This window comes from Semicossyphus pulcher, unplaced genomic scaffold, assembly GCF_022749685.1.
Source record: "Semicossyphus pulcher isolate SPU_LCO1_2020_fin unplaced genomic scaffold, fSemPul1.0.p SCAF_14, whole genome shotgun sequence".
NCBI classification, from domain to species: domain Eukaryota; kingdom Metazoa; phylum Chordata; class Actinopteri; order Labriformes; family Labridae; genus Semicossyphus; species Semicossyphus pulcher.
Genome location: NW_027211648.1, coordinates 24,284,901 through 24,297,861, shown reverse-complemented (window position 1 = coordinate 24,297,861; position 12,961 = coordinate 24,284,901). Strand labels below are relative to the sequence as shown.

Sequence of the window (12,961 nt, the reverse complement as noted above, 5' to 3'; positions counted from 1 at the left end):
AACTGTAGATAAGCTTGTCAGTGTTTTTAACAGTTCAAATATTTTAGATTTCGTAGCTCCAGTTAGGTATAAGAAGCAAAACTCTCTTCTCTGCCTTGGTTGAATGAAGAAGTAAGAATTTTAAGTAGAAAAATGTAGGAAGGTACATCTTGTATTTATATGGGGAATCAAATACGTATTCAAATATGTACGGGGGTTTTATTGGATTTAAACACAATTCTCTCCTGATGTCAATTTCTCTGGCCACACCAATTTTCACCAATAATCGCGTTCTCATTCAGATTTGCTGCTCAGGTCGCTCTGTGCTGCTGCTGCTGCTGGATGCTGAGCTGAAGCGGGTGTCTAGTTTGTGGTGGGCTGCTGCATTATATTATATCTGGGCTGCTTTCTCTGTGTGGCCTCTGAGACTTTCCTCCCACACTGTAGCTTGATCTGTTGTTGATCCATGCAACCAGCAGGAGTAGTAAAGCTAGAAGTTGTTGGTGTGGGCTGACGCTAGCTAGCTTAGCTACTTCAACTACAACTGTTATACCCATGTTGACGACTTGTTGCTCCTCTGTGGAGCCTCTCGCAGTTTTCTTGAAGGACTTAAATTGGGCATCTTCATTCTTTCTCTTTATTGTCTCTGCTCCACTTTGAAAACACTTGGTAGCTTGTATTTCTACTTTGGCACACATGTATGTACATACCTGTACAAGTGTAGCTTTCCAAGGTACAGGAAGGTTAAGGTGGAATAGTCCATTAAATGTGAAATGTGGGTGACAAATATTGGCAAATTGCAAATATCAATATTTAATTTGATAGGCCCACATGTAGCATAGACAGGTTTATTTGTATCTAATACAGATTCTTGTTCATTTGGAGTAAAAGAAAACCCTAACCCTAACCCACAATGCCACAGATGTCTGCTGACTGCAGGAATGTCCACCAGAGCTGTTGCCCGTGAATTGAATGTTCATTTCTCTAAGAGGTAGTGTACATTCTGCCTCTTGCTTAAAGTATTCGTAATTATGGCATAAATTTCCACTGCTACGCTGACAACAACCAATTGTACATACCAGTTAAGCCTCCTATTGCGTTCAGGTGAAATTTGACCCGTTTGTTAGATGTGTGAAACAAACCTATATTTTTTTTCTGATCAAAACAAGACTTCATTATATACTCAGCAATAGCTCACCGAATACAATGAAACATAGTTTGATCAATCAATCAATCAAATTTTATTTGTTTTGCGCCAAATCATAATCAAAGTTATCTCAAGTCACTTTACAGAAAGAGCAGGTCTAGACCGTACTCTTATTTAGAGGAAGACCCAACATCAATACACCATGCAGCACTTAGCATAAAAGGTAAAAATAAGCCTAACTTCCAGAGTATTGTTAAACTGTGATACAGTAAATAGATAACCAAAAGGCTGATCACTGCTTTTGAAATGAATGCTAAAATCGTCTCATCTATCTGACCCTCATACTTCCTGATAAATTCAGGAACATTTAAACAATCTGTCCTCCCTAAAGTACTGTTACTTCCAGTTCATGAATATGTATCATAATATTTACTCTGCTCCTAATTTAATAAATGAGCAATTCCATGCTTCATTAGACACTCTGTTGGATAATGAGGATGTCATTAAATTGGCTTCTTCTTTGTTTCAGCTCTGATTTACACCATCACAGTGACAACTGGAGACATGCAGGGTGAGTCACAGAATTACAAATGTATTTCCCTCATAGGAGTTTTTTATGGTCTTTATTAAAATTTCAGTGAAGTCTTTTAAAAAATGGTTTTCTAAATAACTATGATCATAGTTTTACATGTGTTAAGGATTTTGGACCTTTGCTATGTAGTGTGTACAGAGAGGGACCAGAATGAAATGCTTTAGGAAAGAAGCCTCTGGGTGCTCAGTCAGAAGAATCTCCCATGAGAATTGTCATATTGATGCTTATCTTTCCGAATTTTATGAAAGATTTTGTTTTGGAAACTGAATTGGGGATGATGATTTGTAGTTTTAATATGCTTCAGGTTGGAAAACGCATCAAACATGCCATGTATAATACATTGATAGTTTTTTAGTTTTGCTAATGAGTTTTCATTTTTTAACAATGCATGGATTGATTATGAGATGACAGGTCTCTGAGCACTGACATGTAAGAATGCAGAAAACACCTTCTACATCAGGGCAAGACTCCCCGACTGAAGAGATGATGTTTCTCTTTGTTTTTTGTTATTGTTCTGCAGATGCTTTTATGACCCCTTTGTCATTAGTTGTTTTCAGTTGTAAGCCCAGATGTACATTCAAACAAACAAAAGGAGCCCAGCTCGGATCAGAAAAGCATTAAAGCCCCTGGAAACTCAGCTTGAAATAGCAAAAATGCATATATGATATCAGTTGTGAGTGTGTCATAAAGCATCCACAAAAATCTGAGTGAAAAACAGCTCTTTTGGCTGTGCAGACAATTTCTCAGGACTGTGTAGGCGTGGCAGCTCCCGTGTTGATTGACACGTGCCGGGGTCCGCCTGTCCGAGTTCTCATGGCAACTGTCAACACAACAATGGCGCATGGGAAAGCAGTGTTTCCTCTAGGATTTTTTTCAGCAGCAGGGTAGAGGGTGTTGTACCACCCAGGTATGTGCGCATGTGCACATCATATCAAAACTATTGCTGTCAGGTGATTAAAAAAATGAATCTAATTAATTACAGGCTTTGTAATTAATTGATTTCAATTAATCTCATATATCGATGATTTCTGTGAGAAGCACATAACATGTAGACTGACCCTCTTTCTAGATGGTTATTTCTTACTTCCACACTTTAATTGTACTTTCTTCTTCACCTCATTAAGTTTTAATTCATAAACTACTTTAATCTGATCACTTTGCTTCAGTCCACCAACACACCTGCACCTCTGCTCCCTGCACCACTACTGGCCCCGCTCCCTCTTTCTGTCTGTCTCTCTGTCTGCTGTGTTGACTGTCTTCATCAGCAGTCTGTTTAATTAAGTCACAAAAGTTATATATTTTCTCTTTCGCAATTCAGTTCTCACAGCACGTGAGTCGCGTGTGCACGAGGGACGTTATTAATGACGTAGCGATCTAAACGATCGATCGTTACCAAATGACATCTCCTTATATAAGCTTTATAAAGCGCGACAATCAATGTATTTACAGTAGGGACGTACGGAGTTAGACAGACAATATCTCCTCATTTCAGTATAATATTGTGCAGCTTGCTGGAGGGAGATCGCCAGGGAGCTGAAAGTTTGATACTGAGCGCACAGCTGATATGGGCACGTGGATTGTTTACACTGCGTGTTAGAACTGCGTATGTATGCCGATGTCAGCGATGCGGAGCGGAACCTCTTTTGCCGATAGAAGTAAACTGGTTCCGCTGTTGTTTATGTGGTTGCCAAGACTTCACGAGTTCACTGTTTCAGTGGTCTTCCTCAATGAGGAGAGGATGGACGATCGTTGATTTGCAGCGGAAATCTCCAAAGAGTCGTTCATTTACAACTTCTGAAGCAGCGGCTGCAACGATTCATTACATGTATGTGGCGGAAATACTGCTGCTTCTCCAAGTCCGCCGCATTTACAAAATAAAAGAATGACACGTTGTCATCTCAGATTCATCTTCATTCGTTCTTGTAAATAATAAATCTAAATTAAATTTATAAAGCAAACATGTTCAAATTGTTTATGGCTTTTATTAAGGTAAAACTCATGTATAAAGACAGGGCTGACAGGATCAGCCCAGCTGAAGTCACAGCTGACACGCAGCTGGCACGCAGCCCATGTGAAGACCTTGAGGGTGCCAGCTGGAGCCGTCACGTCATGCAGCCGTCACGCTCTGCTCAAGCTTCCAGTCTGAATCAGCCCTTAAACCTAAAATATTTTATTTATGACAACAAACTGCAACTAATAAATTATTCTAATTTCTGCTCCAATTAAAATTAAAGCTGACACAGAGGTACCAAAAAAAGAAGTTTTAATTTTCATTTACCCACTATTTCCATTAGGGATGCATCAATCAGGATTTTTAGGGCCAATATTGATTTTTGAATAGTGAGATCTGCCGATCACTGATTTAAATGCATTTTCCGAACCTTTGTAAGATCATAAAAATCATAACACAGAGAGAGAAACTAATGCATTATGACCTTAGTGTTTATTAGCCATTGCACTTGATAACTGCACTGTTCGGAACAATTAAGTGTGCTGCACATATGTAGACCATTGATGCAAATAAACAGATACATAGGCTGAAACCTGCAGGCTCTGCAATCATATTAAACAAGTAAATGGAGCTCTCTGTAAGGACTGTGTCCACAAGAGACAGCTCTGAAACATTTAGCCTAACAAAAAACGTGAGAGCGGAGAAGTATTCTGTGTTTATCCAGTTAAAAAACAACTAGTTTTAAGATCAAATGAACCCATTCTTTGTAAACAGTTTAACAAAAAGCAATATTCAATCAGGCCTGTGTCACAACATGGTCGACCTTCAAGTGCAAACAAAGAACTTGAACAACTTAAGCGGACTGCCGTCTTTGGAGCACGTCTGTGTCTGTGATCACTGCGGGTCACAGAGCGGTGACGCTGCCCTCTGGAGCGTTTTGATACATGAGGAGCGCATTCTGCGGGATTTTCCTCCTGATAAAGCAAGTGCTTGCATCTGTTAATCGAGTCTTGCTAACTTCTGATCACTTCCCTGGGGTAAATGTTGTCGGACTTCTAAACTTTGGCCGAAGTGGCGCTGGGAATTCCAGCAGAGTGCGGGTTCAGCCTCAGAACGTGACAGTTTCTGTCCGAGGCAAAGGTGCAAAACGAAATGACCATCACCCCTGCAGCCGTCTCCCCTGATTACACACAAGTGAGTGTTTTATTTGCCTTGACTGTCACTGTGGTAAAAAAACATGAATCTGCTCGGTGTGGTGCGCAAATGTGTCTCATAAGTTTTAAGTCAAGTAATCAGTTAGAGTGATCGGGACTTTGAAAGGTGATCAGCCGATCACCGATCCCCTAATTAGAGCCCATATTGGCCGATTGAGATCAGCGTCCGATCGATTGGTGCATCCCTAATTACCATGCTCTGTCACCTATAGCCATATATGGTGAGGCACAGGAAGTTGTCAAAGTACTCAGTGTTCACAAACACAACCACAACCAGAGTATGACACCAAATACATTACTATCACAATAATCAGTTGGCATAATACAAGATCTAAGACACCAGCAAATTAAGGCCCAGGTCGTATTGGACTGTCCTGATCAGCCCCTGCAGAGGGAGTCTGCCTTTAGGCCTCAGAGACAGAAGACAATAAGATAAAAAGTATCTCAACTGCACAGCGATTAGTAGCCTGGATTCACGTGATTTCTCAATTTTACATTTTCTTCATTTGAAATTATCTCTGTTTGTCCCTGTGATCTGTCTGATTAGGTTTTTTTATGATGAATGTGTTTTTATACCTGGCCGCAAAAAAATTTACAAAACAAACATCATGACCTGCTAAAGTTAAATAAATGTCCCTATTTGAACATTAAACGTTTGTCTTGACTTCTCACTCTCTCTCTCTTTTTCTTCTCTTTTTCTCCCTTTGATCTAACGACTTTTCTAAGTAATCTCTGATGCTCTGGTATTCAGGAGTGTTTTTATGTTCATGTTTGTCTTGATCCACCCACTCTATCAGCTGATCTCTCTGATTCTGATCGATGAGCCCCTGTCGACTGTACACTGTCACCAGATTGGTGAAACCAGCTTTGTAGTAGCCCCTGACGCCTTCCTCCGACATCAAGTTATGAGGTGGTTTTCTCTTTTCACCTGGAAGTAGAGGGATGTTTGCAATGAACAGGAAGAAAATGTAAAATTATCGCATGGTTATGGTTGTGCATCCCAAGTGCACTCTATTATTAAGTCTCAAACATACCCTGTTTTATTAGTTTAGTGCCACTTTATTTCAGTTGAATTTGAGAGAGTTTGAGGGGCTTGTATAGCAAATAACAACATAACAAAATGATAGTAAGATTATAGTTGTTATCTCACCCTAACCCTCTTACCTAAATTAGCCGTAATGTCCTGTGAGTTCACAGGGTGAGCCAGAATCATAGACTGTTTCAGCATTCTCTCCACATCTCCACTGACCAGGGTTTCTGCTAGCAGCTCTCTGTGAGGTAAGACAAAAACATATCAACAGGTCAACAACCAGATCGCTGGATTTGTCTGGTTGAATAACTTTCATAGGCAAATCTAATGTATACCGGCACTTCTCGACATGATGGCCTCTGCCCGTGGTCAGAGCACGTCTGTGATCTTCAGCCATCACCTCCATGGCAACAAGATTCCCCCCATGTTTGTCCTCCTTTATGCTCTCGATCATGCTGTAAAGAGTTGGGTTTTTGTTTCTGAGCTGCTGCTGTAGCTCAGGTTTGTCTTTTATCTTCTGCAAAGCTCGGTTCAGGGAATCCTGTGGCGGAATGTGGTCTGCATGCACACTTCCGCTGCTGTTGTTATTAGATCTATTATTAGATGATCGAGCACTTTTCAAACTGGAGAGAAAATAAAAATACATGACCAATATTTATTATGCCCTTCAAAACTTCACTTTACAGACATAAAATAGCTGAATATCAGTTATACTTTAAAAAATGTAAAGCTCCTGCGAGGAGTTTTTCAATGGTTATAAAACAGACTGAAATAATCGTGATGCCTCTACATGACCTACACAAGCAAATCAGACCAACAGCCACAAGACTGATGATTTCTATATAGTTATTTTTTCATGCCTGAAACTGCTGAGGTAGGTGTCAGACGCAGTGATTATCTGCATGCTGCCTTTGTTTATATTTACCGGGGAAAAGATGTAAAGTGAGTGATACATATGACAGTTTAAGAAAGCAGGATGAGACTTTTCTGTTAAAAACCACCACTTCAGCATGTACATGACAAAATTAGCAAAGAGATAAGAGGTACGGCTTTGTCCACAGGGGTCGCCAAAATCAATACAAATCTAAAGTTCCTCACAGGAGCTTTAACACTATTTGTTTTTGATTAATGTGACCAATTGAAAACACAAAGGTTTGAAAGTATTCTGGGATTATTAAGCTGACTTACTGTTTGTATTCATCAGCAGATCCAAGTGTATAGCTTTTGATAATGTCACATTCATCAGCAGGCGCATTGATTGACCTGATACTCTCGAAGTATTCTGCTTTGGTAAGAAGTCTATCTGTTCGCTTCACTCCTCCGGTGATGGCGTATTTCCCTGAGTTTTCATGGGAATCGTCGTAGCTTCTCTGAAGCTTAAGAATTGGTGCATACGAAGCAAGGTTTCTCTGAACCTAAATCAAAGAAGTGTTTCAAAATGTTGATTTGCTCACATACACACATTTGCAGAGTTTGTCCTTAAAGTCACAGTGGTTTTGCTCTCTGACTAATATTTTTGCTTAGATGCTTTAGATTGCATCTGGAAGGAACGGCTCTGTAGCATCTAAACTTCTTGTTTTTAAGGAGCAGCGTTCCTTTTAAGTTTGGTGATGTACAATGAATTTTGATCTGTCGACAGCTTCAGTAAAGTTTCTGTAAAGGAGACCTGTCACAGCCCTCTTCCCCCTGTGCTGTTACACTCACATTACCTAACAGTTCATCAACCTCTGAGATGAATACTCACCTCATTTTTCACTTTCTGTCGAAGCTTCACAGCGTCTCCTTTAAGATCGCTTGGGTCACTGCCAGTTGCTTGTGCAATTGCATGATAGAGACAGTTCTGGTGCTCTGAAATCACCTTGGTCACTGTGCCATCGCCTTTAACAATATCAAAATGGCCGCTGTATAATTGTGGCTGCTGTGAAGTGATCTTTCTTTTGACCCATGAGATAAAACCTTCTTTCCTGAGAAAGAGCAAATGAAATATCAGAATTTAGACCTTTTACCCCACAAATATCACAATATTATAGAACAGTTTTTTTTAACTAATCTGAGAACCACACAAAACTACATTGAAATGATCAGTGAGACTTTCTCAGTGAACTTACTTTGGTGTCTGCGGTTGTTCTGCTTGTTTTGTCAGCTGTAGTGTGATGCTGTCAGCAGACTCATCTGTTCCTTTATAATGTTCCTCTGAGAGTCTGTTTCCGTGCTCATCAATAACAGTAAAACGAATCCCTCTACCATGGAGCATATCACTCTTTGTGAGCACAATGATGTCAAAAGCTGTAGCAGGGTGGTCTACATTACTTATGTGTTCCATGTAATGCATTAAATCCTTCTCTTCTTTCTCTGTTAGTGACTTCTCAGTGCTGTGACTGGCTGATCTCATGTTGTGCTTGTGTCTCTGGTCATCAAAAAAACGTCGAGTTTTATTTCTGCCCAGTATGTTGCCAACAGCTTTACCTGTAACGTTGTTCAACTTGCTCTTTGACATCTTTGTCAAACAGGAGGTCATATGTCCAGAGCAAGCCTTGATAAATGATTGGGAAACACTTTCAGCAAGGGAGCACAGGAGTTTGTCTTTAAGACGCTGCACATCTTTTAAATTGTGTCGTCCATCTTGGTCATATTTCTCTGTGTCTTGCTGGAGCTCCTCAATGTCCCTCAGTAACTTAGGAACAAAAGTTTCATCAATGACCCTTTTTGTAGGAACAGAATTCAACATTTCAACAAAAAGGGTAGTGTAATCTGCAACTTTCAAGCATAACTTGGCACCCTCAGTAATACCAGACAGCTTTGCCTTCTCCATGAGCTCTGTTGCTCCGTTGCACACCTCAGTGAGTCTACTGATAACGGTATGCACTTTTGTGCAGTCCATCATGAGGTAATGAATTTCTTGTTCAGTTAATAAAGCAATTGCGTCAGTCATTGCTTTCTTATTCAATTCGGCCATCTTAAAGTCATCTTTATCCAAGGCTGCTTTTGGGACATGACAGCAGATGAACTCAGTGAGAGCATGATCCAAGTCACTATTCTGCTTCACTGCTTTAGTAACTTTGTCCTTAAAAGCAGATTCTAAAATCTTTTCAAAGATCGCCTTCAGGCCTGCATCAACTGCATGGTTTAAACCTGTGATCACAGCTTGCTTCCCTAATTCCTGTGCAGCATACTTGGCAGCCTGTTTGAAGTTCTGCTCTAGAGCTATTGAAGTTGTCATCTTTTTCATCACATTACCAAAGGTTTCTTTACCCATGGAGGAGATGGCAGACTTAGCAGTTCCTTTGATAGATGAAAACATATGTTTTCCTGACTTGATGATATCACTGGCAACAGATGAGAAGGACTTAGTACCCTTAAGCAGGGATTTTGTTACCTTGCACACTGAAGTGATACCTTTCTTGATGGTGCTGAATCCGGCTGTAAGCAAAGAAATACCAATGCTGATACTCTTGGATATTGCCCATGATACCCAGTCAAATGTACCTGTTATCATGCCCTCAATTCCACTGATCATGTCTGATACTCCCTCACTTATCAGGCCCAATCCAAACTGGCTTGCAGTGCCAAAGGATAAGGCACAAACGAGAACCCCAGCCAACACCTGGACAACCCCAATGAAGAAACAGATGAGAGCATCAAAACAAAACTTAGGTTTCTTTTTCACCTCAAAAACAATACCAAGGCCATGCTCATAGAGTGCCATCAGCTCATTTGTGATGATGAAATCTTTTTCCTCTAACAACCTGTAGACCGAACATTCCTCTGTTATTGCATCACTGTTGTCTTTTTCCAGCTCCACAAGCTTCTTCAGTGCATTATCAATGTATGTCAGCCACGACTTGAAGATGTTCATTCTGGCCTCCATTTGACTCTGAAAGTTGTTCCTAGTGTTGCTGTGTGGTTTCAGATTCTCAGTAACAGACATCTGACAAGCGACCATTGTGTTCGACGTTTCTGTGATATGAACATTTACAGACTTTTTGGCCTGCTCCAACAGTTCCCTTGCCTTTGCTTTATAGTCAGCCTCTTTCAGGTTGATGGTGATGTATGCCTGGTTATAGAGTGCCACAGCTTTGTACAATGGGTCAGACTCTGCTACCCTCTGCCAAAGGGTTTTAGCTCCATAGTCACATTTGGATTTGTTTCTGCAGTGTAGGTCAGTCCTGAGAATGGCCTGCTTAATGTGATCATAGAAATTATCACTTGTCCCCTGCAAGAGCTTTAGATTCATTTGGTTCATTGTCTTTATGAGATCTGCTTGAAGTTCATGGATGTCATCATGTCTATTGATATGTTCCTCTTGAAGAGTTAGCCACAATGCCCATTCTTCTTTCAAAGCATTCAGGGCTGGCTGATAATCAAACTTAGCCGGACAATATCTGACGTGATCAGATATATCACGAAGCTCCAATCGTGAGAGATCTTTTCTTTCTTCCTCCGTGTAATTCTGATCAAACCCCTTGAGGTGTTCACAAAATGTGGAAAAAAGTTTTTCCTTCAAGTTTATTTCTACCAGCTCATCGCTTTCCATTTCAAGTATACGCTTTATTTCATACTCTTCTCTGAGCTGTCGCATTATCTCAACAGACTGCCCTTGGTAAGCTGGTGCCAGATGATCTCTGTTCAGAACCATCTGGACCATCCCGGGGTTTCCTTTGCGGGCAGTGCGACCAAAGATTTGTTTCTCCACTCTTCGATTGCGTGGGAAGTGCGTGAGAAGCACAAAGAGGCCCCCACATTCATTCACTTTTTCCTCAACCTTAATGTCTGTTCCTCTCCCTCCAAGGTTTGTGGCAATGATAATACTCCCTCCACTAAATGTAGCTTTCTCAATGGTGTGTCTCTCACTTATTGTGTACATTGTGATCTGGTGTGGCTTAAATCTTTCTTCCTCTTGCATTTTCGCATGTAGCTCATTTGCTGTCTTGACATCTTCACATATCACCAGGACAACTTGTCCATTACTTGCCACTTTCCAGGCAGTCTCACAAACAGTCTGGACCCATTGGTTATTGGCCCCATTCACCTGCATGACTGGCAGCTCAACCACTTTCTTATGACGATGAGCTGGAATAGTATAGCTCTTTGTTCTGTAATGCCTTTCCAGAAAGCCTTTGTCTGCATCACCCCCTAATGTACCAGAAACACCAAATATGCCACTTCCATCGACGTATCGTTTAAAGTAATGGAAGTTAGACATGAAGTTGGTCACACTGGATAAAGGTGAAACTGCCAGCTGATGCTTCATCTCCAGAAACTGTTGGAGTCCGTTTCCCCACTTCTTGTTTTTCTCCAACACCCCACTTGCTTTGAAGTCCACTGGAATGATGGCATCATACTGGTGCTGGCCAGGATCACTGGCATCTGCTTTCTCAGCAGCTGGTGAAACGTCTATCATGTACTCTCTTCCCTGAGTCATCTCAATGGCCCTCAAGGCATTCTCAACAAACACTGGTAACTGATTTTCAACATATTTCCTCAAGAAATGAGGGATAATGATGAAGTTGCCATGTTCTTCAGAATCAGAACATTTGTCTGAGTACTTAATACAGGACTTTAATGCACTCACAGTTGCTTCAATCAGAGATGTTTCTGACATGATTTCACATGCTAATCCATGTTCGAGGAGTAACATTTTGACTTCCAGATCAGCATGTCTTCCCTGTGCCCCGTAAGGTTTGGCTTTGTTGTTGTCTTCTGAATAGCACTCAAAAGCCACACTGTTCTCCATCACTTCCTGAAATATACTTAGAAGGTCATACTGTTGTGAAACTCCTGTTTTCTTCAGAACCTGTTCAATCGCACTCCATCTGGCATCCTGGAAGTCATTAGTTGTACTTTCTGTTTCTGCCTTACTCTCAGCTTGCCTCAACATCTCAATATCTTCTGATGAATAGAACCCCAACTCCACACCTGGTAGCAAAATGTCAAAGGCTGAGAAGTTGTCAGATGCTTCCAGTCCCATAACAGCCGATGTTGCTGCTTTATGAAAGTGTTGGATCTTTGCTGCCCATTTTATCTCACCTGTATCTTGCATTTCAATTGGTTGACAATTAGATATCATTGTCCAAATGTTGGCAAGGATTTGGTCCATATGCCTCAAACCGCTGGCTTCATGAGACAGAAAGGTCACTTGAACACCATTATCCAAGGTCATGTAGTCCACTTCATCTACTATGACTAGCTCAAATCCCCTTGTTCCACGAGTAGTTGTCCTCTCAAACTCTTGTTTTAATGTGTCTGCTGCAAAAGTGCCAACAGTGCCGTACACCACTTGTTGTTTATATGCATTTTCTAACAACTTGTCTTGTTCCACAGGGGAGCATGCATTTAAGAAGGGTGGGGGTACTACAGACGATGTGATACCAAACATTGCAAACAGTTTCTGCCACTCCTCCTGGTCCCGTCGTGCCAGAACTGGAGAGCTTGTCACAATGTCCACCTTTATTCCACGAATAGCCTGGATTGTAGCGAACATTGCCAAGATACAAGATTTCCCTTCACCTGTACCAATCTCAAGGAGACAGCCTTTATTTGCAGTTAGCTGTGACAGTAGGAGCAAAAGTAATGATGCCAACTGAGTCAGTCTTGGAAAATAGCCTTGAATCACATTTCCATCTTGCCCAGTGAATGTTGAGCTGTCTTGCACAGCTCTAGAAATTCCAATCAACACTTCCTTCAGAGTATTGTTATCTGGGTTTGCAAAATCAAGAGATTTAATCTTCATCTTGCCATCCTCTATATCCTTCTCAGTAAGATCCACCCACTGATATTTTGGAAGGTCTGTTTCCATGTACCTGAGCACATCCTCCATCACTGCCAGAATATTCTCTGGGCACTGGGATTCAGAGAGTTCCCTCAAAATGGTGTCAGTATCTTTGTCTTTGTCTTCTTTTACTTGTTGTAGAAACTTTAGTGGCTCTTGCTTCTGCAGAGCAGAGAGAGCGAGGAGGCAAGTCAGCCTGTAGGTCTGTACCATGTGGAGGACTTGGGGAATTTGTTTGTGGTCTATGGATGAACCTTTGCGAATGAAGAGCATTATTTC

General features: G+C 41.0%; 1 protein-coding gene across 1 annotated transcript; it reads right to left on the bottom strand.

Moving 5' to 3' along the window:
- Positions 1-5,373: 5,373 nt before the first annotated feature.
- Positions 5,374-11,930, bottom strand: LOC138591772 (uncharacterized). Its single transcript, XM_069662460.1, has 6 exons — positions 8,022-11,930; positions 7,658-7,877; positions 7,102-7,328; positions 6,249-6,536; positions 6,048-6,154; positions 5,374-5,811 (listed from the first exon to the last, which is right to left on the bottom strand). The coding sequence occupies exons 1-6, from the start codon at positions 11,879-11,881 to the stop codon at positions 5,552-5,554; spliced, it is 4,962 nt and encodes a 1,653-aa protein (XP_069518561.1). The 5' UTR covers positions 11,882-11,930; the 3' UTR covers positions 5,374-5,551.
- Between the last annotated feature and the right edge of the window lie 1,031 nt (positions 11,931-12,961).

Bases quoted from the DNA above. Each gene is read 5' to 3' on its own strand.
- LOC138591772 (XM_069662460.1), bottom strand. From the start codon at position 11,881: ATGGGACTGGAAGCATCTGACAACTTCTCAGCCTTTGACATTTTGCTA. The intron at 6,155-6,248 runs GTATACATTAGA...CTTACCTCACAG, and splicing joins CATCATGTCGAGAAGTGCCG to AGAGCTGCTAGCAGAAACCC. The intron at 5,812-6,047 runs GTAAGAGGGTTA...CTCTACTTCCAG, and splicing joins GGACATTACGGCTAATTTAG to GTGAAAAGAGAAAACCACCT.